The sequence below is a fragment of the Lithobates pipiens genome, unplaced genomic scaffold, assembly GCF_037356315.1.
Source record: "Lithobates pipiens isolate NorthernLeopardFrog02 unplaced genomic scaffold, aLitPip1_a1.2 Scaffold_18, whole genome shotgun sequence".
NCBI classification, from domain to species: domain Eukaryota; kingdom Metazoa; phylum Chordata; class Amphibia; order Anura; family Ranidae; genus Lithobates; species Lithobates pipiens.
This window is the reverse complement of record NW_027507758.1, coordinates 489,071,371-489,097,325: the sequence shown is the minus strand read 5'-3', so window position 1 is coordinate 489,097,325 and position 25,955 is coordinate 489,071,371. Positions and strand designations below refer to the sequence as shown.

Here is a 25,955-nt window from a genome sequence, read left to right as displayed (position 1 = left end):
GTGCAGCAGCAGCACTGCTTTGTCTCTTCTCACAGGACTCTGCTGCTGTCAATCACAGCCTGCGAGTAGGTAGCAGGGGGGCGGATCCAAAACTCGCTGTGTCTCAACAGAAGCACACAATGTGGCTAGGTATTGAGCCTGCACAAGTAACCCCATAGCAAGCAGCTTGCTGTAGGGGCATTCTGAAGGCAGGAGGAGCCAGAAGCGTTGGGGATCCCAGAAAAGGAGAAACGGGGCTGCTCTGTGCAAAACTATTGCAGAGAGCAGGTAAGTATGGCATGTTTGTTTAACCACTTGCCGACCGCCTCACGCCGATGTACGTCATCAGAATGGCACGGGCAGGCATAAGCACATATATGTACGTCCTTTGCCTCCCGCGGGTCGGGGGCCCGATCGGGCCCCCGCCCGGTGCCTGCGGCGGTCGGTTTTCGTTCGGGAGCGATCCCGGACGAGGGGACGGCCATTCATTCATGGCCACCCCCTCGCGATCGCTCCCGACGAATGGAAATCCCCGGTGACATCACTTCCTCTCCTGTAATGTAAACACAGGAGAGGAAGTGATGTATTCTCTCCTCCGTGTCGGTATTTTTCGTTCCGACACGGAGGAGAGCGGATCAGTGAGTTGCACCAACACATCCCACACACAGTAGAACATGCCAGGCACACTCACACCCCCCCTTTACCCCCCGATCACCCCCCCAATTACCCCTGCCCCCCAGTCACAGTGACACCAATGTCATTTTTTTTTTTTTTTTTTTTTTTTTTGCATTGGTGTCATTTGTGACTGTAATAACTGTTAGGGCAGTTAGGGTTAGCCCCCTTTAGTTCTAATGTACCCCCCTAACCCCCCCAATAAAGGTTTAACCCCGTGATCACCCCCCGTCGCCAGTGTCACTAAGGCTGGGTTCACATTGCAGCGGTTTATGAGAACGAATGTGATTCGCACCGCACTGCAGTGCAAATCACATCCGATCTCTGTGCGATTCGAGTTCAGCCATTCGCCGCACCCGCCGCACCCGCCACACCCGCCGCACCCGCCGCAAATTCGCACGGGACCCTTTTTTTGGCCCGCAGCAGAATCGGATCGCATGGGTGTTCACACCATGCGATCCGAGTTTGCAGATCGCACTGCGATATGCGAACTGATCTGGGGGTGTCAGTAACATTTCACTGACACTCCCAGCAGTTCGCATAGGGCAGTGTGAACTGCCGCCGGGAGGCATGCGATGCGGGAACCCGCCGCGGATTCGCGGCGTTTCCGCATCGCTCCAGTGTGAACCCAGCCTAATAAGCGATCATTTTTCTGATCGCCGTATTAGTGTCACAGGTGACGCTAGTTAGGCAGGTAGGTATTTAGGTTCGCCGCAGCTTTTTATAGCGCTAGGGACCCCCATATACTACCGCATAAAGCCCCCTGATTGCCCCCTAGTTAACCCTTTCACCAGTGATCACCATATAACTGTTACAGGTGACGCTGGTTGGTTAGTTATTTTTTTATAGTTTCAGGGCACCCGCCATTTATTACCTAATAAAGGTTTAACCCCCTGATCACCCGGCAGGTGTCATTTGTGACTAATAACTGTTAGGGCAGTTAGGGTTAGCCCCCTTTAGTTCTAAGGTACCCCCCTAACCCCCCAATAAAGGTTTAACCCCGTGATCACCCCCCGTCGCCAGTGTCACTAAGGCTGGGTTCACATTGCAGCGGTTTATGAGAACGGATGTGATTCGCACCGCACTGCAGTGCAAATCACATCCGATCTCTGTGCGATTCGAGTTCAGCTATACAGATAGTATGGCTGAATTCGTGTCGCACCCGCCGCAAACTCGCACGGGACCCTTTTTTTGGTCCGCAGCAGAATCGGATCGCATGGGTGTTCACACCATGCGATCCAAGTTTGCAGATCGCACTGCGATATGCGAACTGATCTGGGGGTGTCATTAACATTTCACTGACACTCCCAGCAGTTCGCATAGGGCAGTGTGAACTGCCGCCGGGAGGCATGCGATGCGGGAACCCGCCGGCATTCGTGGCGTTCCCGCATCGCTCCAGTGTGAACCCAGCCTAATAAGCGATCGTTTTTCTGATCGCTGTATTAGTGTCACAGGTGACGCTAGTTAGGCAGGTAGGTATTTAGGTTCGCCGCAGCTTTTTATAGCGCCAGGGACCCCCATATACTACCGCATAAAGCCCCCTGATTGCCCCCTAGTTAACCCTTTCACCAGTGATCACCATATAACTGTTACAGGTGACGCTGGTTGGTTAGTTATTTTTTTATAGTTTCAGGGCACCCGCCATTTATTACCTAGTCTCACTAGTGTACCCCTAAATTTAGGGGTGTCTACTTTCTAAAATGGGGTCATTTGGGGGGGGGGGGTTTGTGCCATCTTGGCATTTTATGGCCTTCAAAACTGTAACGCCCTTAGAAAGCCTGAAGGCGGTGCTTGGTTTTTGGGGCCCCGTACGCGGCTAGGCTCCCAAAAAGTCCCACATATGTGGTATCCCCGTACTCAGGAGAAGCAGCAGAATTTATTTTGGGGTGTCATTTCACATATGCCCATGGCATGCGTGAGCAATATATCATTTAGTGACAACTTTGTGAAAAAAAAAAAAAGTTTGTAATTTTCCCGCAACTTGTGGCAAAATATAAAATATTCCATGGACTCAACATGCCTCTCAGCAAATAGCTTGGGGTGTCTACTTTCTAAAATGGGGTCATTTGTGGGGGTTTTGTGCCATCTTGGCATTTTATGGCCTTCAAAACTGTAATAGGTAGTGAGAAGTGAACTCAAAAAATTACGCCCTTAGAAAGCCTGAAGGCGGTGCTTGGTTTTCGGGGCCCCGTACGCGGCTAGGCTCCCAAAAAGTCCCACATATGTGGTATCCCCGTACTCAGGAGAAGCAGCAGAATTTATTTTGGGGTGTCATTTCACATATGCCCATGGCATGCATGAGCAATATATCATTTAGTGACAACTTTGTGAAAAAAAAAAAAAAAAAAAAAAGTTTGTAATTTTCCCGCAACTTGTGGCAAAATATAAAATATTCCATGGACTCAACATGCCTCTCAGCAAATAGCTTGGGGTGTCTACTTTCTAAAATGGGGTCATTTGTGGGGGTTTTGTGCCATCTTGGCATTTTATGGCCTTCAAAACTGTAATAGGTAGTGAGGCGTGAAATCAAAAATTGACGCCCTTAGAAAGCCTGAAGGCGGTGCTTGGTTTTCGGGGCCCTGTACGCGGCTAGGCTCCCAAAAAGTCCCACATATGTGGTATCCCCGTACTCAGGAGAAGCAGCAGAATTTATTTTGGGGTGTCATTTCACATACGCCCATAGCATGTGTGAGCAATATATCATTTAGTGACAACTTTGTGTAAAAAAAAAAAAAAAATTTTTTTTTTGTCATTATTCAATCGCTTGAGGCAAAAAAATAAAATATTCAATGGGCTCAACATGCCTCTTATCAATTTCCTTAGGGGGTCTACTTTCCAAAATGGGGTCATTTGGGGGGGTTTTGTACTGCCCTGTCATTTTAGCACCTCAAGAAATGAGATAGGCAGTCGTAAACTAAAAGCTGCGTAAATTCCAGAAAACGTACCTTAGTTTGTAGATGTGACAACTTTTGCGCAAACCAATAAATATACAATTATTGACTTTTTTTTTACCAAAGACGTGGCTGAATACATTTTGTCCTAAATGTATGACTAAAATTGAGTTTATTGGATTTTTCTAATAACAAAAAGTAGAAAATATCATTTTTTTTCAAAATTTGCGGTCTTTTTACGTTTATATCGCAAAAAATAAAAATCGCAGAGGCAATCAAATACCATCAAAAGAAAGCTCTATTTGTGGGAAGAAAAGGACGCAAATTTTGTTTGGGTACAACATTGCATGACCGCGCAATTACCAGTTAAAGCAGCGCAGTGCCAAAGTGTAAAAAGACCTCTGGTCATTTACCAGCAAAATGGTCCGGTCTGAAAGTGGTTAAAAGAAAAAAAAAAATCCAATGTTTACCATAACTTTAAGGGCTCTGTGCAGGGATGATCAGCATCTGAACCCAGAGAGGCTGGAAGATGATAGACTGGAGGTAATATAAGGCATTACAATCAAATTTTTAAGTAAAAGTTTACCAGTATTGTGCATATTTAAAATGATTATATTCATAAAAAAAAGCCTCAGACTTTTAATACAAGTTATATCCCCCTCCACCCTTCATTTAGCTTCATGGTTGACTCTGAGTTTAAATACCCATATATCCTATATTGGGGTATACTTATTTATACATATGATATAAGATATACATATATATATATATATATGATTACGTTCTCTTTTTCACAGTATAAATTAAATTAAATTGTCCCCCCTATGGTAGTTATCTGCTGTGTGTTTGTTTTTGTTTTTTTTACTATAAAGGGCTAGTTTTTGTTTGACTCCATCATGACCGATCCAAAAAGCATGATCCTGCTACTAAATGTTTTAGTGACCACAGGCACAGGGTAGCCTGTATAAAGCTACCTGCCTAATGATACAGGAGTCTGTCTTGCATAATATTATAATGCATGCATTTCTTAAAATCTCGGTTAAAATTTCGGTTATTAAAGGTTGCGTCTGGTACATATCCGATCAAAATTTTTATAGTGTGTGTGTGTGTGCGCATTTATATATTATCTTTTCTGTTCTCAGAGAAGACTGGATATTTTGTTCCTCAACCATATAGCTGGTTATATGTACCAAACCATTTATTTTTTTAAACATTACATAATGACTAATTCTTACACCACACTAACTGGTCAAGAAATCGATTTGTTTTCTGGTTTGTGGCCTAGGCTAAAATGTCATGCATCCCATGAGTCCTCATTGTGTTTTTGTTTTTTCTCCTTTCCTCTGGAGGAGGGTAGTGGGGGGTTTTCTCACCCTGTCTGCATGCTTGAACGAAGGGTAGATGGCTTCCAGGAATTAAATGCTACATGGATCATCTGCTCTTACTCACTCAAGGTGGCCATGACTTGAAATGCTCGGGGGGGGGGGGGGGGGGTCGTTAGGTGTTCAGTGTTTGCGTGATTTCTCAACAATATAATGAATGGAGTCAGGGCAGGGTAAGTTTGCTTTGAATATTAAAGTGAATTAATAACCATTTCAGTTTGTGGTGCTCAAATACAGTTAAGTTCCACTTTAAAGCAATTGTAGACTAATTGTACGTAGAATGTCGTTTGGGCTGTATCCATTTTGTTCCATCTAGAAATAAGACATGTGTCTGGTATTATTTTATTTTTAGATGAACCATGCATGTCGAGCCTTAACCTATATGATGGAGGCACTGCCAAGGTCCTCTGCAGTGGTGGTTGATGCGATCCCTGTGTTTTTAGAGAAGGTAGGGGTTTATCTGTCCTTCCATATCTGGAATAGACTGCATTGGGCCTGACATAAATGGCTAGATTACACTTTTTTTTTTTCTTTTTTCAATGTGTTAAAGTTGCAGGTCATTCAGTGTATAGATGTAGCAGAACAGGCTCTCACTGCTCTGGAAATGTTATCCCGTAGGCACAGTAAAGCCATCCTACAAGCTGTAAGTATGACTCTCTGCTACTTACAATTTTGTGCTGCCTTAGCGGTCATCTGGGCTTGTATTTGTATACCAAAATGTGCACATATTAATGGGCTTTTCATTTACAGGGAGGACTTGCTGATTGCCTCCTTTATCTAGAGTTCTTCAGCATCAATGCTCAGAGGAATGCTTTAGCCATAGCAGCCAACTGCTGCCAGAGCATCAGTCCAGATGAGTTCCACTTTGTTGCTGACTCTTTGCCACTGCTAACACAGAGATTGACCCATCAGGTGAGAAACTGTAATGTTGCTACTGTGTAATAATTGTGTTTTGACTATAAGCCAGCAGTAAAATATACATATTAACAAAAGTCAAATTATTAAACTGCCAATAGGTTGTTTTAATAAAGTGTTTAATTCGGAGATCCTATAATATGTCCAGCACCCAAAAAGGAAATGTTTAATTTAAATGAAAAGTTGTTCAAAATTAAAAAAAAAAAATAATTCTTCCTTGAAATCTTTGCCTGGTCGTATTTCAGTTTCATCATCTTTGGACATCTTGATTGCTAGGCTTGGGTAGATTTAACTCCTATTGCATGTGCACAGGGCTAAGTCCTTTCCGCACCAAGGCATGCAGAGAAAGTACACCAAGTCTGGCATGTGCCGCTAAGTGTACATTTAGTTAAAAAAGTAACTTTTATTGCAAAAAAAGACATCATATATACGAACGCCCACCCACCAGCAAACTTCAACACTTTACTATAGTTTAATATAGAACTTCGTCATGGGATGGAACTTCCCACTGCTGACTTTATGAAGTTCTCAAACTGGGACTCAGTTGCCTCCTCATCATTGGGGAAGCATGTGGCATTGTAATAGTATAAGGGTGCCTGCTGTATAAACTAGGTGGGTGTTTTTGTTTCTTTTTTCAGAAGTAGGTTCTTTCACTTCGTGAGCCTGTTGTGGGTCATAAAAAGTATTTAAGTGAACAATATTCCCAAAGCTTCTTTTGGTATCTGCAGGTGCATTTTTTTTTTTTTTTTTTTTTTTAATCGTTCTTTTCTTCTGATTAAGGAGACCATTGGTTTTAGGCTGGCCATACACACTTCGAATCTCTGCCAAGATTTGAATAATGGGCAGGCTGAATGTACCAAGTTGATCTATCGACCAGCCTGCCAGTTTCATTTGCGTCTATCGCAAGCGGCCGCTAGTGATAATTGGGCTTCTCACAATGTAAACGACTTCCCCTGCCCTTCACCCCACCACCACCCACCCATGGTTACAGGAAAGAAATTTGCTCCATGTATGGCCCGCCTTACAAACCACATCTCGGTTTCCCTCTTTGCCTATGTCCTGTACTGTATTCCAAGATCTGGAATTCACAGGCAAGTTGAAATTAATCTTTTTGTGTGGAGAGCAGACAGTAACCATAGTTTGTCTTTTCTATGTGGTAGGGCACTTTCAAACTAAACTTTTTTGTTACAGAACGAAAGTAATTGACAAAGTTGGCGTTTGGTTGCTGTCATTCATTCCATGTCTACCATGGTATATTTATAAACGTTCTGGTATTTAAGTGGTTGAAGCAAGTTTACAGCTTCTTCTGTAGCAGTGAACCAATGGTATTGATTCTTAGAGCAAGTGAAAGGCGTTCAGGTAAAAGTAGTCCAATCGGCTCTAGAACCACCTAATCACACTTGTGGTGCTATGAAGGTGCATAATGGTTCCTAGACTCTTCCATTCCTCCAGGTAGCCTGGGACGGTGGTAAAGTGCTGCAACATTCAAAGCAGTTTATTGGGGAGCATCCTATCCCCCCTGCGATTAAATGAACCTAAAAGCCTTGTGTATTGCGTCTCTTCTAAGTTCAGAGCTGTCATTCCCCTGCTGCTGTAGCTAGGGTTTAAAAAAAAAAGGCTGTGCAAGCTGTGTTTTCAAACTCTGTGTGCATTAGATTAGGCCTTATGTGTTTAAAGAATTGCTAACCGTTAACTGTTACATAATTCCTAAAAAATTTGGTAAGAAGAACCCTTTACTGTGACATCTATTTTGTTTATGCTGATCTTTCTGCTATTTCATGAAGTCATTTTCAAGTACTGCCTAATAAAGGATCTTTTCCTATTCTTTCTGTTGTAGGATAAGAAATCTGTGGAAAGCACTTGCCTATGTTTTGCACGTCTGGTAGATAACTTCCAGCATGAAGAGGTAATGGCACCAAGGCAGTAACTAAATATTTATTTTTTCTAAGACGTATGCAACATTTTGAGAAAAATGTTTTCAAAGAAATTGAGCGTGCCGATTTTTGGAACAAAAAGTCAACTTCACACTCGATCACAAAAAGGATTTTTTATAAAGTAAATGCTGTAAACTGGTTTAGTAGCGAGAAACTAACATCCTGCACTCGCACCTCAGATCAGCCTCAATTCCTGCAAACTATACTGCCCTGCTCGCCTGCCCCCGCGGCTGTACCGCGCCCTGCTCGCCTGCCCCCGCGGCTGTACCGCGCCCTGCTCGCCTGCCCCCGCGGCTGTACCGCGCCCTGCTCGCCTGCCCCAACAAAGTTCACAGAAGCTTTAACAGTAAAGCCTTTTTTTCTGAGACTGGTAGTGGCAATCAAGTGAGTCATCTTCCTCCAGATGGTGGGCGGGGCTAGCAGGACTGTAATTGGCTTTATCAGTGGCCAAGACAGTCCTCCTCCTGGTAACAGGGAGCACATCCCCCCCACCCACCTCAGCACAAATGTACCAAATCTCTTCCCCATCACAAAAGCTGATGATCGCAGCTACAGCGAAGTTAAAGAACCAATGTTTCCTATCTTTTACAATGTGTGGGGGTGCAGTGCCCCTCTCGCTGCAGGTGCGGTGTCGGGAATTCTGAAATTAGAATGCATTAGTGTCTCACTGACACTTCCCTCTGGTTATGAGGAAGGAGTCAAGTGCTAGCAAAAGAGACTTTGCGTGCTGCCACTTGCCGGGGGTTGCCTACCCTTGATCTAAGAAATACTACCATCTTGTATTAAAATCCTAATGCTCTTAGTCTCTGCTATCCACTGCAAGGATTTTGTTTCCTTTTGCATACTTTGTGGGAATATGTCCATAGAGCACAGTGTCAATACAGAGTGACTATGTGTAACATAGCTGGTTTCATTGTTGCTACTTTACATGTTGTGCACTATTCGTTGCAGCAGATTTTTTCACATGCAAAAAAATGTGGGTGATAATTTCTATAGAGGCTTGCTGCTTTATACATTGATATATCATTAAAGCATTTATGAGACTCTACTGTTGTCACCTTTTTATCCAGAATCTGCTCCAACAAGTGGCTTCCAGAGATCTGCTCACCAACATCCAGCAGCTTCTAGTAGTAACACCTCCGATCCTGAGCTCGGGCATGTTCATCATGGTGGTCCGAATGTTCTCTTTGATGTGTTCCAACTGCCCCACGCTGGCCGTGCAGCTTATGAAGCAGAGTAGGTTTCTTTTGACCTCAATGCATTCTTGTAGTTTTTATTTATTTTTATGAAACATGTATACATGGGGTATATATTGGTTTATTCTGTTTTTTTGGTTGCGGAAATCTTACAGCCCAAGAAAAATGTAAAAACTTCATCCTTGCACTAGGGCCACTCCACAGCATACCACGCGGGTTAATTTTTTTTTTTTTTTTTTAGTCTTGTGGCAGAGCCTTAAGGAGTAAAAATCTTAGCTTCCCCCAGCACTGCATATGGTTCCCTGCATCTGCTCTGTAAGCTGTAGCTGCCTACAGTCACAAGGCAGCCTCCTCTATTGGTGAATTCTACATGATGATGCTGAGGCTTTTTCCAGACTGTAGCTTTTGGGCTGAAGGAGGAGTACTGGAGCGAGGGATCAATTAAGTTATACTGTATGGCCTGTTTTGAACCCCCCTAGAAATAATGAGCAATAAACCCATGCAGTGTAGATTGGAGAATCCACTGCAAGGGTGGATTTTTAAAATTTTCCTGGAGGTTGGTTTTAAAGCTGAAATTAAAGACTCTTCCCCTGAACCCATATACAGCTGCTTGGGCTTACTGTGCCGCCATCTTCACCTGTGACATCATTGGGCGACAGATGTGTTCAATTGCAGTCCGTCTCCCCCCCCCCCCCCCCCCCCCCCACACTTTGAATAGAATTATGTGCAGTGCTCCTGTTGCCTCCTGGACTATGCATGTAACTTGTACCAAGGGCACAATGATGTTATTCGCCTAGCCAATCACAGGGGAACACAATCACAGGGGAACAAAAACTTTTCTAAGTAAAAGACAAGAAAAGGCAACAAAGACAACAAAAAAATGTATTTAAGTAGCTGAGGAGCCGAGCGGGGTTGGGATCAAGAGGATAAAAGTTTAATTACGAGGATGAAAATTCACTTTAAGGCAGATTTAAAATACGCAATTGAATGCAGCTTACAGCAGAGTTCAGTGAGAGAGGGAGAACATCACATCACAAAGAACCATTCAGTTGTGTTGACATGCTCATGTGCTTACCAGGGATCTGCTGATAGGAGGAAAGAGCAGATTGACAGATGAGATCATCGGGACTATATTTCTCCTTTTTGTTTTCCAATCACATGCTGGGGGAAGGGGGGTACTGTAAGTGCTCAAAGTGGTGTTCCAGCTGGACCCATGTTTATTAAAAGTCAGCAGCTGCAAAAAGTGTAGCTGCTGACTTTTAATACACACATTCACCTGACCCACGGTCCACCGATGCGGCTGCCCAAAGCCTCCATTCTCTCCCCCGCCTGTCCGTGGAACACTCATTGCAAGTGCGGGCACCCAGGTGCGCACTGCACATTTGCAAGTCACACTGCGCATACTGAATGGCCCGGGCAATCTTCGGTGACCCGTCCCAGAAGATTGCAGGGAGAGAGGAGGAGTCGCCTGGATGGCACGGGCCGAAGTGGGAGCTGGGTACTTGTCAAAAAAGACATGCCAGATGTGGTATGTCAGGATATCTTAAAGCGGAAGTTCCACTTTTGGGGAAGAGAAAAATCCAGTCTGGGAGACTGAAGTGTTGTGCAACAAAATACAGGACAGGATTGACAGAAATACCAATTTTGAGTAGGTATGTATTTCATTTTTAGTTTGCCTGCAGTTCAGCTTTCATAAAGCGAATGCTATGGCATATTTTGTGAGTAGTGTTTAAAGGGTTTTTATAGTTGAAATGAGTTTGGACCCTACATTTTGAGTAAATATTTTCTGACATATAGCAGTTTATTTTTTTCCTAAATGATGATTTTAGCTTTGTAGCAGAGTAGGCAGCTTTTCTTTTCCTACTGATTTGGAGCTGTGATGGTCTCTTGGGCATTCACCAGTGGTATTCAGCTTCATTTTATTTATCTGAAATAAAAAAAAAAAAACCTGTCTTATTAATGAGTATTATGACCTCACTAACATTCTACTGTCAGTCTAATTTAAGCACAACTTGTAAAATCCATGGACTTGTTCAATTAAGCTTTGGCAATTAAACCTGGAAGCTGATTGGTTTCTGTGCACAACTGCACCATATTTTGCACTCTGCAGTTTTGGTAAATCTCCCCCAATATGTGTCTAGTAAAAGCTCAGTAGCTGCAGATTGTCTGCATATTCTGAATGAAAACCCCTTGTTTTCTCTTTTCAGATATAGCAGAAACTCTGCACTTCCTTTTATGCGGGGCCTCAAATGGTAGTTGCCTGGAGCAAATTGACCTGGTCCCCCGAAGCCCCCAGGAGCTGTATGAACTCACCTCCCTCATATGGTAAGTTCTGCTTGTTTCATTGCCTGCTATTGAATCATTAAGTTTATAGGATTGCTTTTGTGTTGTACTGTCAACTGTGAGGCTTTAGTAGCTGAGCTCCTGGTGTGTTTGCTGGAGTCAAGATGCAAGATTTTAATAGGCACTTCTTGTCTTGACTGATACCATTATTGATATATTTTTTCAGTGAGTTGATGCCATGCTTGCCGAAGGAAGGAATATTTGCAGTTGACACAATGTTAAAGAAAGGAAGTGCCCAAAATACAGATGGAGCAATTTGGCAGTGGCGGGATGACCGCGGTCTCTGGCACCCATACAGCCGAATTGATAGTCGCATCATTGAGGTAATACGATTTCTGTGTCTCATAGTCAGTAATGTTGCTGTTTTACCCCCAGTCAACACCCCTAAATGTCTGTCATGTCTAGTTTTGCATGAATTTGCATGACCAATTTCATGTACGCTGTGTGTGTATAGATAGATAATTATTTATTATAATCTGTGTGTGTAATATATATTAATATGTATATATGGATATAAATAAAATATCCTTGTTGAATGTACTGGGTATATTTTTATATAGCCATTTAAGTAGTGAATCTGCTGTAATTTGTTTAAAGGTTATGGCTGCTGCTGTTTTACCTTATTTGTTTAACCTTTTTCTTTTCTTTGTTTTTAACCTTGTACTTTTCTCTGAGCTCTCGCATGGATGAATGCATGTTAGAAACATATATAAAGACTCTGCAATAAGTTTATGAAAACTGGTGTGTTTATATAACAGCTATAGGATATTTGTCACAGCATTAACTCTACAAGAAGCCTGTGATAGAAGCTGCTATTCTGACACAGGTTTGTTTGCTAGGTCTGGATGTGACATTACATCAATGCTGAATAGGCTCAGCTTCACTGTACCAGGATTTCCATTCTGCCCAGGAGACAAAATGGCATCTCTCCTCATCCGAGAGATAAACCAAGTAATAGTTGGGCTGACATGTATAAACCAGTATATGTTTTCCCCCAGTAACCTTTTCAAGTTCCCACTTTGGGCAATTTCAATCAATTCAAATATTTTTTTTTAACCACCTCCAGCTCTTTGGACACATCTGTACAAAATCAGTAGCAAATGGTTATACCAGAATCATTGCTACAGCAGCCCCTCCCTAACTGGGGAGCCTGGAAGTGACTAGAGTTTCATTACTTCCGGTTTAGATTCTTTGCTTTACTGGCCAGGGAGGCAGCCAATCTGTGTTTGATTGGCTTCCTTAAAGGGCGAAGAAGGGATCATGGGTCTAACAGACCCCAGATCTCTCAATAAAGAGTACCTATCGCTGCTCAAGCAAATGTTCATCTATTGTTATGGCAGTTAAGTGAATTTTTTTTCAAAAAAGTAAATATTTTTATGAGTGCAGTAATTCTAGGGCCTGAGCTCATGTTTAACTCTAAAGTGGTAACCTGTAAAAGGCTTTTTATTTTTTATTTTTGGTATCATATTTTGTCGACGTTTTTGTAGGGGTGTGTAATTTTAAATCTTAACATGTTTGGTACTTTTTTTTTTTTTTTTTTTTTTTTACTTGGCATAACAATCTTATATATTACCAAGAATTTAGTTGGGGGTTCTATTGTGTTTTTGTGTGCACTGAAATGCATTTAAGTGTATTTTTTTTTTTTTTTACTGAAAATTTGCATGTGATAAAATATTGTAGCAACCACCATTTTTTTTTTTTCTCCAGGCCCTCTGCTTTCAGTAAATGTTTGGGGGTTCTAAGTAATTTTCTTGCAAAGAAATGCACATTTTATTTATTTTTATGCATGTATATGAAAAATGTCGTCATTGCCCTGGGCAGCAAGTTCTTAGTGTAAAAAAAAAAAAAAGTCTGCTGTGGCCTCCTTATAACTGTACACCACTTTTCATAAGCCAAGTAGAGTGCTGTAGTTTTTATGTGAGAGTTTGGAAGACATTTTTAACTATTCTTGTTTAGGATGTGTGAAGGCTTGTTACTCTGTTATGACATTGGGTGATGTATTGTCCTCTTTGGGTGCTGATGGAGACTTCTGCACATGTTTAACCCTCTTCCTTCTTTTATTTTTTTTATTTTTTTTCTGCCACTTCACGATTCAGCTGAAAATGTATCCTAGGAAAGGCAGCAGCTATAAATACTGTAACTGACTTTTATCCAGTGTCCAGTGTCCTTACCAGGGCTTGTGCATCACTAGCCTACAGGTTTCCATTGCAGGCATCCTAACTGGGCAGCTGGCTATGCTGCTTTCGGCTTCACAATCAGCTGCTAACCAAGCATACAGAAGATGCGCTGCTCTTTGTGAAAGTCCTGCTGTCTTCTGGGACCTGTCCCAGAAGACTGCAGGAGGGGGACATTTTCTGGGGAAAACGCCTAGGCGATCCAGCGGAAGTGGGAGCCGTTACCTGTGCAAACTAGGCATGATCTTCTGATAGCCGAATATGGCGGGGTGGAGGGATGCGTTTAGTAAAGCGGAACTTCCCCTTTTGGGTGGCTTTCTGCTTTTAAAGCAGAAGCTTAGAGGAAAACTTGATTGTACGGTACAGGGCACAGGCTGACAATTCATAAATCCTGGGTTATAGGCTGGCACCTTCAGGTAATTGGACTGTCACAAAGCTTTTGAAAAAGATGTCACCATCCCCAACATATCCTGTCACCTCTTGCTCTGGGGAAAACTCTTGGAATGTTACATTTCAATTCACTTTCAGTACTAATGGAGTGGTAAAATGGGGACAATTAAAGTGTATCCTACTCCAATATTTCATATTCCTGATGTGTCTGTTTTGGCATGTACTTCTATGAAAAATTCCATGAAGGGTCGTGTTCTTTTTTTGTATTGCTTCCTGCCAGTCCCCCTGCTTTCCTATTTCAAACTGACAGCCTAAAGGCAGTGACGGAACTACCAGGGTCGCAGAGGTCACACTTGCAACCGGGCCCTGGAGTTCCATCACTGTTGCCAACCTCCCATTATCTTTGTTACGGGGGGGGGAGAGAGAAACAGCCAGATTTTCCATTCCGTAGGACAGGAGAATCGGCCTGTAGAGACTGGTGGCTGCAGCTCAGGCAATTGTCTGTGGCAGCCCAGCGAGCTACTCCCCCCTCCCCGCACAGACTGGAGAGGAGTACAACCTCAACCTCCCCCTGCATCTCCTATCCCTGGCGTGCAGCTGTGAGAGGATGTGTGGGCAGGAAATATGAAAAACAGCAGCCGGCTACATATTCCTGGCTATGTCAGATGCCTGAGCCACAATCTACCTGCCTCGGCCCTGTTGTGTGAGTGAGCAGTGCAATATGCTGTGATCTGCCCCCATCTCCCCCCTCAGTTTCACATCCATCCGGAAGATAGGATGACAAACTGACAGGCGGTCCATTTCCATTCGACTTCCCCACAAAGAACTGGGCTGTGTCCTTGTTAGCTCTGCATAGCGACACAGACCTGTCATCCACCTGCTCAGTAGTGGTGATGCTGCATAGCCTTCTCTGTTGACATGCCGGTCAGGATTCTATCCAGGTGATGCCTCCCAGTTGATCAAAGCCCCCACCTTACTGGCAAGGAGTCCACATGGCTGCTGAACATATGGTTGATTATAAATGTGATTGTGCTCTTGATTCCATTACTGTGTTTTTAGATCTGGCTGGATCACATCGCCTGGATCACATCCCAATTTGCGTATTAACAGAGAAGGCTATGCAGCATTACCACTGCTAGGTGACCGTTTGGGGCTCAGCTGTCTTCAACCAATAGTGCCAGCCTTCCCTTGCATGCACCCATCAGCTCCATAATGTAACTGGCACTGAGTCTTAATAGACAGCCACCGCTGCTGTAGAGGCAGACACCAGACCAGCGCTGTCAATGGCTGGGGACCTCCACAAGTGCAACCCTTGGTAGTTCTGACACTGCATCAGACCCTTATATGGCATTTCCTGGTGACATATCTCTTGCTTTCTGCCACCTTAGAGGGGTCCCACGATGGTAGGAAGTGGGCCCATTGCCAGAGCATGTTAAAGAATCCTCCTGCAAGACTGTAAAAAGTGGCCCCGGGATCAGTGGTTGGGGGGTGGGGGTGCTGCGGCACCGTGTATTGGTCTTTCAAGGTTTCTTGCACCACAGTGCCCCGAGGGTTCTGGTTACGCCTCTGCCCCAAAGCATAAAAGCACATCCATTTCAGCATGCTCAGTTTACTTGTTTGCCTTTTACCTGGGAGCTTAGCGTATTCTGTTTCTTCCTCCTGTTTACCGGCCCCCCTGCAATCTCCACCCCAAGCTCTCTAAGTGGCAAACTAAATGGGTTGTTTTACAAGGTGAGGGTTCACATACTGTGCTGAGTGCTGTGCACAGTACGGTGCTGATAAGTATTGCATCTTACCAAGAAAAAATTGAGCAAGCAAGCTGTAACTTGCAGGATGTACTGGCCAATTGGTCTGTAGTCAGTGGTACAAAAATCAACTACCTATGATTTTAACTAACTTTTTCAGGTCCAAAATGAACATGGCAGCACCTAGAGAGAAATGTAATGTGAAAGAGCATAGGGCATAATTGACCACTTCCCGACCGGCACACGCCGATGTACGTCGGCAGAATGGCACAGGCAGGCAAATTGACGTACATGTACGTCCATTTGAAATTGCCGCTCTGCCATCGTGTGCACGGCAGCGGCACGCGCCGGTCGGGACCCCCGTGAGTCCGGTCGCGGGTCCCGCGGACTCTATCGCCGCGGGGATACCCGTGATCGGCTCACGAGGAGGCTGAACGGGGAGATGCGGATGTAAACAGCATCTCCCTGTTCTGCCTAGCAACAAGTGACACTGATCTCTGCTTCCTGTGATTGGAGCAGAGATCCGTGTTCACTAACACACAGCCACGCCCCCACAGTTAATAACACGCCCCTAGGACACACTTAACCCCTACACTGCCACCCCCTAGTTAACCCCTTCACTGCCAATGTCATTTACACAGGAATTCTGTGCATTTGTATAGCACTGATTGCTGTATAAATGACAATGGTCCCAAAAATGTCCACTGTGTCCTCCATAATGTCGCAGTCACAAAAGTAATTATTAATAAAAATGCCACAAACGCTGTAAATTTTGCGCAAACCAATGATCGCTTATTGCGATTTTTTTTTAATTTTTTTTTTTGCGCAAAAGATAAAAACTGATGGGGTGATCAAATGCCACCAAAAGAAAGCTCTAATTTGTGGGCGGAAAAAGGATGCCAATTTTGTTTGGGAGCCACGTTGCACAACCGTACAATTGTCGGTTAAAGCGACGCAGTGTCGCAAAAAGTGCACTGGTCTTAAGCCAGCAAAATGGTCCGGTCTGAAAGTGGTTAACCACTTGCTTACTGGGCACTTAAACCCCCCTCAGTCCCAGACCAATTTTCAGCTTTCAGCCCTGATGCACTTTGAATGACAATTGCGCGGTCATACAACACTGTACCCAAATGAAATTTTTATCATTTTTTTTCCCACAAATAGAGCTTTCTTTTGGTGGTATTTAATTACAGCTCGGAGTTTTATTTTTTGCTAAACAAACAAAAAAAGATGCAAAAAAAAAATCATGTTTAATAGTTTGTTATAAAATTTTGCAAACAGGTCATTTTTCTCCTTCATTGAAGTGCGCTGATGAGGCGGCACTGATGGGCTGCATTGGTGGGCTCTGATGGGCTGCATTGGTGGGCACTGATGGGCTGCATTGGTGGGCACTGATAAGGTGGCACAGATAAGGTGGCACGGATGAGTGGCACGGATGGGTGGCACTAAGGGGCACTGATAGGTACCACTGATAGATGGGACTGATGGGCGGCACTGCTGGGCACTGGTAGATGACACTGATGGGCACGGATATGTGGCACTGGGGTGCAGCACCGTTGAGGCAGATTGTGGGCACTGCTGGGTGGCACTGTGGGCACTGCTGGGTGGCACTGCTGGGCACTGGTAGATGACACTGATGGGCACGGATATGTGGCACGGGGTGCAGCACAGTTGAGGCAGATTGTGGGCACTGCTGGGTGGCACTGTGGGCACTGCTGGGTGGCACTTATATTTTATTAAAGTAGCACTGGCAGGGGGCAGGTGGGCACTGGCAGGAGGCAGGTGGGCACTGGCAGGGCTGGCCGTGATCGGGACTGATGCCGGCTCCGTTGCATCACATGATCAGCTGTCATTGGCTGACAGGTGATCACGTAATAAGGGGTCGGGATCGACCCCTTGCTCGGATCAGTGATCACGCGAGTCTCATAGACTCGCCGATCACAGAGCGCGCCGCGCGCGCCCCTCAAGGGGCGTGCAGGCCGCTCATGCACGGGACGACGTCAATAGACGTAGTCCCGGCAAAGGAGGTCCGCGCTGTAGCCGTCATTCGGCTATAGCGCGGATCTCAAGTGGTTAAGTTCCTGTTTCTCCAAGGGAAAAGTGCAAAACGGATCCATGATGAAATTTCACAAACTTTGGGTAACAGTGGCCCTTCATATGCAACATTGGGTCGTCCATTTTAGAACTGCCCATTTCGGTGTTGAAAGTGAGAAACCCAGTAGAAGGCCTGTTTGTCCCTGTGCCTGCAAAATACAAAAGCTTTGTGATCCACTTTGCTGCAAGCTTTCTAATTTCCAAGTTGTTGTGGATAATGGCACCAACTCTCACGTGATATTCCCAGATAAGTAGCAATATTTTTGGCTGATATTTGGCCGTCCTCCATGATCTGACTTTCACATTTACTGGCACAGAAACAAACAGGCCTTGCACTGGGTTTCTCACTTTCAACACTAAAATTACCAGTTTTAAAATTGGCAACCCAACGTTTAACTGTTGCATTTGAAGAGTCACTGTCACACAAAGTTTGTGACATTTCATCATTTGCTTTGCACCTTTCCCTTGAAGAAACTGGAGCTAGATTATGGTCCTATGCTCTTCACCATTGAATTTTCCTGGAGGTGTTGCCATGTTCCCTTTGAACCTGAATAAGAAAGAAGTTAAAATCATAGTTGATTTTTGCAACACTGAATATAGACAAATTGGCCAGTACACCCTGCAGTTTACAGCTTCCTTGCTAAAAAAAAATTCTGGGTAAGGGTCGGTTCACACTGCAGGCGATGCGAGGCGACACCGACTTGCCTCGCCGCGACCTCAGCGGCAACTTGCAGATGACTTCTGTATAGAAGTCAATGCAAGTCGCCCGAAAGTAGTACAGGAACCTTTTTTCTGAGTCGGAGCGACTCGAGTCGCTCCTCTCATAACGGTTCCATTGTACAGAACGGGGGGCGACTTGTCAGATCGAGGCAAGTCGTGTCGCCTCGCATCGCCCGCAGTGTGAACCGGCTCTTAGGCTCAGTACTTATCAGCACTCTCTCTCGTATACTGTTAAAGCTTGAAAGAAGATCCAAAGAGAAATTTCCTTGAGATACTTCAAATAAACCGTACTGTGCTGTAATTCAGTGGAATTGCATTCTTTTACTTAAGCTGAACTATGGAGCTATGAGCACCCAAAGGGGACAAAGCGGATCCTAACATTGTGCGTGATGAAGTTTTGTGTTTTCTATTCAAGGATTATCTCTCTGTTTTATATCTGTGTTCTCAGGCAGCCCATCAGGTTGGTGAGGATGAGATAAGTTTGTCTACACTGGGGCGTGTTTATACTATTGATTTTAATTCTATGCAGCAAATCAACGAGGATACCGGAACAGCACGCGCCATTCAGAGAAAACCTAACCCCCTAGCCAATGCAAACACTAGTAAGTATCTACCAAGTCTTTCATTTCTATTTGTTTAGTTATAAAATTGTATTTTTGAAATTCTTTGTCAATCTGATCTTCTTTTAATGTCAAACACACCTTTGGTTAGAAGTGCAGCACAGTAATAAGACATATTGCCTTGATGAGTGGTCTAGTTTTTTTTTATACCGCTAAACCCATACGCCAAGTTCCCCTTTTTCTATACTTCTAATTGGCTGGCTGCTTTGTCATGAGAGCAGACCATCCAAACATTCTCCTATGGAAAGTATGTACATCAGCATGGAACCCCCATGCATTCTGATAGCTGTAGAGTAAGAGTTCCTCTGTTGCTTAGAAAGTACATGGTTTGGAAGGAATGCCTTTTAAAAAAAAAAAATAATAATAATAATAATTCCAGTTTTGCAGTCAAGTTTTAGAAAACCCCACATTGTTTGTGTTCCCATTTACACAGTATACCTAAACAAACTAACAAAATTATGGGTTTAGGGATTTTTAAACTGAAGACTGTTTGGAGGACTGCAAAGATTTGACAATTTCTGTGATTCTGTCCCCACATTGACTGTGGACATACTCTTCCTCATTACCATACAGCTGACAATGAGATATGCTAGCAGAGTACAGAATGATTTATGGCAAATTAAGCTCCCTAGCCCACTCGTAGACCATCCTTTTTAAATAGGATTTTTCAGTGCTGGAGTTAATGTTAAGCTACAAGATTGTTGTAAAGGAGAACATGTAATAAATATAAGGTGGGTTTCCCAATTTTGCTGCAAAAGTGGAAATACACTTTATTGTTTTAGTCTTTAACATGAATTTTGTTTCTTTGTTAGTAAACTTTAAACCCCCATTCATCATGAGCTTTTTTTTTCTGCTTCAAAATCACTTTGCTCACTTGTAGATGCAGGCTAAAAAAGGGACCAAGTTAACAGTGCTACTCTAATGCCTCGTACACACGAGCGGAATGTCCGACAGAAAAAGTCAGACGGAAGCTTTTCATCGTATATTCCGATCGTGTGTATGCTTCATCAGACATTTTTTTTTTTTTTTTCAAAAATTCTGATGGACCTAGAAATAGAACACGTTCTAAATATTTCTGATGGAACCAATTCCCATCGGGAAAACCTCTGTCTGTATGCTGTTCCGATGGACCAAAAACAACGCATGCTCTGAAGCAAGTACGAGACAGAAGCTATTGGTTGCTTACTATTGAACTTCCTTTTTCTAGTCCCGTTGTACGTCACCGTGTTCTTGATGGTCGGACTTTGGTGTGATTGTGTGTAGGCAAGACAGTTTCAGCGCAATTCCATCGGAAAAATCAATTTATTCCGATGAGAAAACCGGTTGTGTGTATAGGGCATAGGGGCCTGTTCACACCTGCAGGGGCACCTTATGGTCAATGTAGAGTGTGCTCACTGGTGTGCGTTGTGTAGGAGGAGTGTGATTGTTATTCTCCAGTGTTTAACTTTAGGTTGCTTTCACACTGCTCCATGCCTTGCTTCTGGTGCATTTTGTCCTGTGAAAAAAGGACATGTGACTCAAAAGGCGAAAGTGCCTTTTTAATGCATTTTGTTTACTGCGTCTAAATGCAGCATGCAGGACTTTTAAAAACACAACTGACCCGCAACTGACTGGTATGAATAGTTCCATAGGATTTTAATGGTCATGCATTTTTCTTCAGCTTTTGGTAAGGCAAAAATGGAAGTAAAACTGATTAGTAAGAAACGGGCCTTACTGAAATGTCACAAAATTACACTTGAATTTTTTGCAGTGCATTGACACGTGTTTGCTCATTGTTCTGCAAAAAATTAGCAGACATGCTGCATTTTTTAGACCACACAGACCCGGCACTTAAACCTGTGTTGGTCAACACTGTTCAGTACAACTCAGTGTACTTGGTGTGATAGAGTCCAAAAGGAAGATCAAGCTGCCATCAAAGTGCAGTAAAAAAATATTTGCTTCTTTCATTATTCATTTAGCCAGAACTGATAGCTTGGTTGTTGGTGAGCTACTGAGGTTCAGTGGCGTGTTCTATCCTCCAAAGGTATGGTTTTCTTACCTTCACTGTACACCCATACAGCAGGGGTGCATTAATGTCAACATAATGTATGTATAGATTTTGTGTGTGTATATATATATAATATAATCTCTGTGTGTGTATATTATGAGATATTATTTTTGCTGCAGTGGGCTTTCCTGACGGAGTAGCTTTGCTTCCAGGTGGACATTCTGAGCTAAAAAGAGATGACGCCAGAGCGCAGCTGATGAAAGAAGACCCAGAGCTGGCCAAATCTTTTATTAAGACCTTGTTTGGAGTGCTTTATGAAGTGTACAGCTCCTCTGCGGGGCCTGCTGTCAGACACAAGTGCCTTAGAGCAATCCTTAGGATCATTTATTTTGCTGATGCTGAACTCCTAAAAGATGTTTTAAAGAACCACGCTGTGTCCAGGTAGGAAGCAAAATTTCAGTAGACTTTTTTTTTATTTTTTATTTTTTTGTGGTAAATTCATGTTCATTCCTGTTTCTTTTAGCACTGATGGCGTGTTTGTTTCTATAAACTATTGGCTCTTAAGAGCTCATTCACACAGGCATCTAATATGTATGGCCTCTTTGTTTCAAATGGTCCTACATGGAGAATCAAAGGGGCCACACACACAGCTATACCTACAAATGAAAATGTGTGCCTAGTTTAGCAGTGTACAAAAAAGACACAGCTTTTTCTAGAACTGCACATATAAGTATACGAACTTGTGTGTGCATACAACTGTAAAGTCATTGTAAAGATTTGTACATGTCTAAATGCATGTAGACGCAAGTACTTTAGGTATGTATTTTATAGGGTTGCACCGATATTATCAGTATCTGTGCCGATACCGAGTATTTGCACAAGTATCGGTACTTGTGCAAATGCTCCAATACCTGAAATGGATGCTTTCAGGCTCGGTTCGTTGAGCCGTCAGTGAGTCTCACCAGTGTTGAAATGGTATGGTAATTGTAGCTGTCAACAAACCAACCAAAAAAAAAAGCAGCCGCAATGTTTATTAAAGAGGAGCTGCACCTTTCAAAATTTTAATCAGCAGCTACAAATACTGCAGCTGCTGACTTTTAATAAATGAACACTTACCTGTTACAGGGTCCAGCGATGTCGGCAACAGATGACGAGCAATCGCTCGTCTCTCAGCTGCCCATGCTGCCATCCTCTGTCAGGGAGTCCGGAACTGAAGTGTTGCGGCTTCACTGCTCTGTTCCCTACTGCGCATGCGTGAGTCACGCTGCACATCTCCAATGGTCCCCACTGTGTGTTTCCCAGAACACAATGGGGGGGGGGGGGGGGGCGGCGGCATCTGTGGCTAGCTTGTCCCAGAAGTAGGTGCAGATACCTGGATTATGCATGTATCTGCAGCCCCCTCCCCCCTGAAAGGTGCCAGTTGTGGCACCGGTGGGGGGGGGGGGGTTCCGATGAGCAGACCTTCCACTTTATGGTGGAGATCCGCTTTAACATTGCTCAGCCCTGAAATGCTAAAATAAAAAAACATTGTCTTTTTGTGTAATTCTGTTTCTTCATCTGTAGATCAAAGGGATGGACACATTTTCTTCTGATTAACCCCTTAATAACCCTTAATTTACTCTAATTGGCCTCAACTCCCTATTCTCCTCCATTTAATTGTTTTCCTGCTTTTTTTTTTTTTTTTTTTTTTTCTTTGTGTCCATTTTATAAACGATAAGCCATTGGGCGGCACAGTGGTGTAATGGTTGGCAGTCTCGCCTAGCAGTAAAAAGGGTCGCTGGTTCAAATCCCAACCAGGACACTACCTGCCTGGAGTTTGCATGTTCTCCCTGTGCCTGCTTGGTTTTTCCAGTTTCCTCCCACTCTCCAAAGACATGCAGGTAGGTTAATTGGCTTCTGTCCAAAATTGTCCCTAGTATATGAATGGGAACCTTGGATTGTGGGCTCCTTCAGGGTAAGGACCAATGAGAGTGTGCAATGTACAGGGATAGGGGCAATTGTAGACACCCACTCAAGTTCAACTGGATGGACTGGTGTCTTTATTCTACCTTACTAACTATGTAATTAAAACTTTTTTGTTTTGTTTGCGTATTTACCGAATATATATACACTTACACATGTCACATTGAAAAAGTGCTTAATTAAAAAAAAAAATGAATTTGTAAATAACTTTTCAATGCTTTGTACCATTGACAGCTCAAGTTAAAACAAAGCAGTTGCAGTAGATATTGGCGTGTACTAAAAATATAGGTAGTTGTACTCATTGTGAAAAAAAAAAAAATGGTATAGGTGCATCCCTAGTATTTTATGCAGTATCTACTACTAAATCTGCCAGCAAGAAACTGCAGAAAATACTCGCGTCAGTGTGAATGAAACCTAAAAATGGTAGTTCTGTGTTGCCTACCACTTTCACATCTGTCCGCTGTCCTTTAAAAATTTGGATTGCTATTTGTTTCACAGCCTTTGCTATATAGATTCTTTCCATGTATTGGCAATTTTTTTTTTACCATTTTTTTTTTTTTATTGTTTTTAATGTTCTAATTGTGCAATTACCCACCTGGATATTCCTTTTGAGAAAAGTAGGACAACTAAACCAATAGAGTGTGTGTGCTCTAATATTGATCCTTGATGTCAAATATCTGTGTTGGCTGTATGAATTAGCCCTGTTCCTGCTGCTGTATTTCTAGTGCAGAATATTACAATCCCCCCCATTTTTAAAACTTATTTTGAACCTAGAGATGTGCAGTATGAGAATGAGCCCTATTTAGATTTTTTTCTGGTTGTGTTTAACAGGTGTTTTTTTTTTTTTTTTTCCTTCCTTTTCAGTCATATTGCTTCTATGTTGTCAAGCCAAGACCTCAAAATTGTGGTGCGAGCTCTTCAGATGGCAGAGATATTAATGCAGAAATTGCCAGACATATTCAGTGTGTATTTCAGGAGAGAAGGTATAAAAATTATCTGCTCAGTTTGTGGGTGGGCGGTGGATATTGTCTTTCTTTCTAATTCGGTTTGTGTAATGCTAAGATCATGAGATCTATATAGAGATGGATATCTCAATTTTTTTTTTTTTATAAATTCTTTTTAACTCCAGTGTAACTGTAGGTCTTCTGTATGTCTTGCATATTTTTGTACTTAACACTGTCTCTCTCCCAGGTGTGATGCACCAAGTGAAGAATTTGGCTGAATCTGAGACGCTGCTAACAAGCCCTCCAAAGGTCTGCACCAATGGCTCTGGCTCTCTAGCCGGTGCTGCCATCATCAATACTGGAACTGGTAGTGCAGCTGGGAATGCAGCTGCTGACCTTGGTTCACCCAGCCTCCAGCACCGAGATGACTCGCTAGACCTCAGTCCACAAGGGTAAGGGAAGCTTGTCAATCGCCTTTCCAACTAGCAAATTCAGCTAATGAAAGTTTTAAGCTAATAGTTTTATTTGTACTCATTCGATATGTAAGAAACCGATCTACATTGGTATTTCCCACCATCTAGGCAAGGGATTGAGAAATTACATATGGAAAAAACACGCTTTTTTTTTTTTCTTTGTATATTAAATACTTGTTATCTCCTATAGGCGACTTAGTGATGTCTTAAAAAGAAAAAGACTGCCTAAACGTGGGCCAAGGAGGCCTAAGTACTCCCCTCCTCGAGATGAAGATAAAGCTGACAATCAAGGTACACATTTATTCGATTTTTTTACTACTGTACTGGTTTTAAGATGTCTTATTTGTGCTCCTCTCCGAGGTCCGAGCTGATTGCCCAGCAAGTCACCTCACGCATGCGCAGTGCGTGCCCGGCTGTGAAGCCACAGCCGGGTGCCCACAGTGCCAATGCTGGCACCACAGAGGAGGGGGAGACTAGACGAGTGAGGCTTTGTTCCCCGCATTACTGGACCCTGGGACAGGTAAGTGTTAGATTATTAAAAGTCAGCAGCTGCAGTATTTGTAGCTGCTGACTTTTAATTTTTTTTTTTTTATTGGAACTCTAAGCCCAGCATTTAGAGGACAAAAAAAAAAACCACCTGGTTTGCATTTTTGAGAGGAGTTTTCTGGCAGAAAAAAACGCTAAACGGCTGTACATAAACGCTCCTATATAAGCTTTTTTTCCTGCTAAGGGAACTTGCGTACTTTTTTTTTTTTTTTTTAAGCCCAGTGTGCATGGACCTTTTTTTTAAAGGTGTTTTTTTTTTTTTTTTTTTCTCCTATTCATTCGGTGCTGGCTTTACACCGATTAGCCACTGATTGACCATTAGGCAGCATTTGCTTTGTTTTTGACTGCAGAAGTAATATAATGTAATGAAGTGCGATTATATAATTTCTTCCCTCAGCTCATTTTCATGCAAATTATCTAATTTTGGCTCCCAGTTTTGCCCACCCTGATTTGAGTACAGCTGTACAAAAGATTGCCAAGGGTTGAAGTCAAATTTTGGGTACTTGCATAAAAAAGTACTGCAGCTGCTGACTTTTACACCCGAAGCTGACCCGTGTCTCAGCTCCGAGTGGAGGCGCCGGCATTGCTAATAAGGGAATCGGGAAGTTAATCCTTCAGGTTCCCTACTGCGCCATGCGCAAGTCGTGCTGTGTGTTCTGAGTGGTCCCTGCAATCTTCTGGGACCCATGTGTCTCCCAGAAGATCTGACTGCCTATTGCCCTAGCAGTTTCCGCATTCGCAACCCTCAGTGTGTACATTGCAACCAGGCCACACTTTGTGAGGTTGTCCTGTAACGTTGCTTCGAGCACTGGATCCTGTGTTGGGAGGCTCACTTTGGCATGAAGTGCATGCTTTACAGTTCCAGGGCTGTGGTCTATCTCTCTAGTTCCCAGACCCTGAAGACCCATTTGGAGGTATGCCCGCTGTGATGCGTGAAGCCTGAACCTCTAGTAGGGCCAGTGTTATGGATAAGGCAAGACAGGCTTTCCCT

The 25,955-nt window shown here is 43.3% G+C and overlaps 1 protein-coding gene across 11 annotated transcripts in view; it reads left to right on the top strand.

The window, feature by feature from the left end:
• Window positions 1–25,955, top strand: part of TRIP12 (thyroid hormone receptor interactor 12) — a 200,965-nt gene that overhangs the window by 127,757 nt on the left and 47,253 nt on the right. For 4 of the 11 annotated variants that reach the window (XM_077488549.1, XM_077488548.1, XM_077488544.1 and 1 more), the window contains 12 exons: window positions 5,277–5,372; window positions 5,475–5,567; window positions 5,675–5,836; window positions 7,677–7,745; window positions 8,844–9,009; window positions 11,177–11,294; window positions 11,479–11,635; window positions 18,881–19,034; window positions 21,219–21,480; window positions 23,866–23,984; window positions 24,193–24,397; window positions 24,609–24,709. In XM_077488549.1, coding sequence (XP_077344675.1) covers window positions 5,277–5,372; window positions 5,475–5,567; window positions 5,675–5,836; window positions 7,677–7,745; window positions 8,844–9,009; window positions 11,177–11,294; window positions 11,479–11,635; window positions 18,881–19,034; window positions 21,219–21,480; window positions 23,866–23,984; window positions 24,193–24,397; window positions 24,609–24,709 — 1,702 coding nt within the window. The remainder of the gene's footprint in view (window positions 1–5,276; window positions 5,373–5,474; window positions 5,568–5,674; window positions 5,837–7,676; window positions 7,746–8,843; window positions 9,010–11,176; window positions 11,295–11,478; window positions 11,636–18,880; window positions 19,035–21,218; window positions 21,481–23,865; window positions 23,985–24,192; window positions 24,398–24,608; window positions 24,710–25,955) is intronic. The other 7 variants (XM_077488552.1, XM_077488550.1, XM_077488547.1 and 4 more) reach the window with 3 other exon arrangements.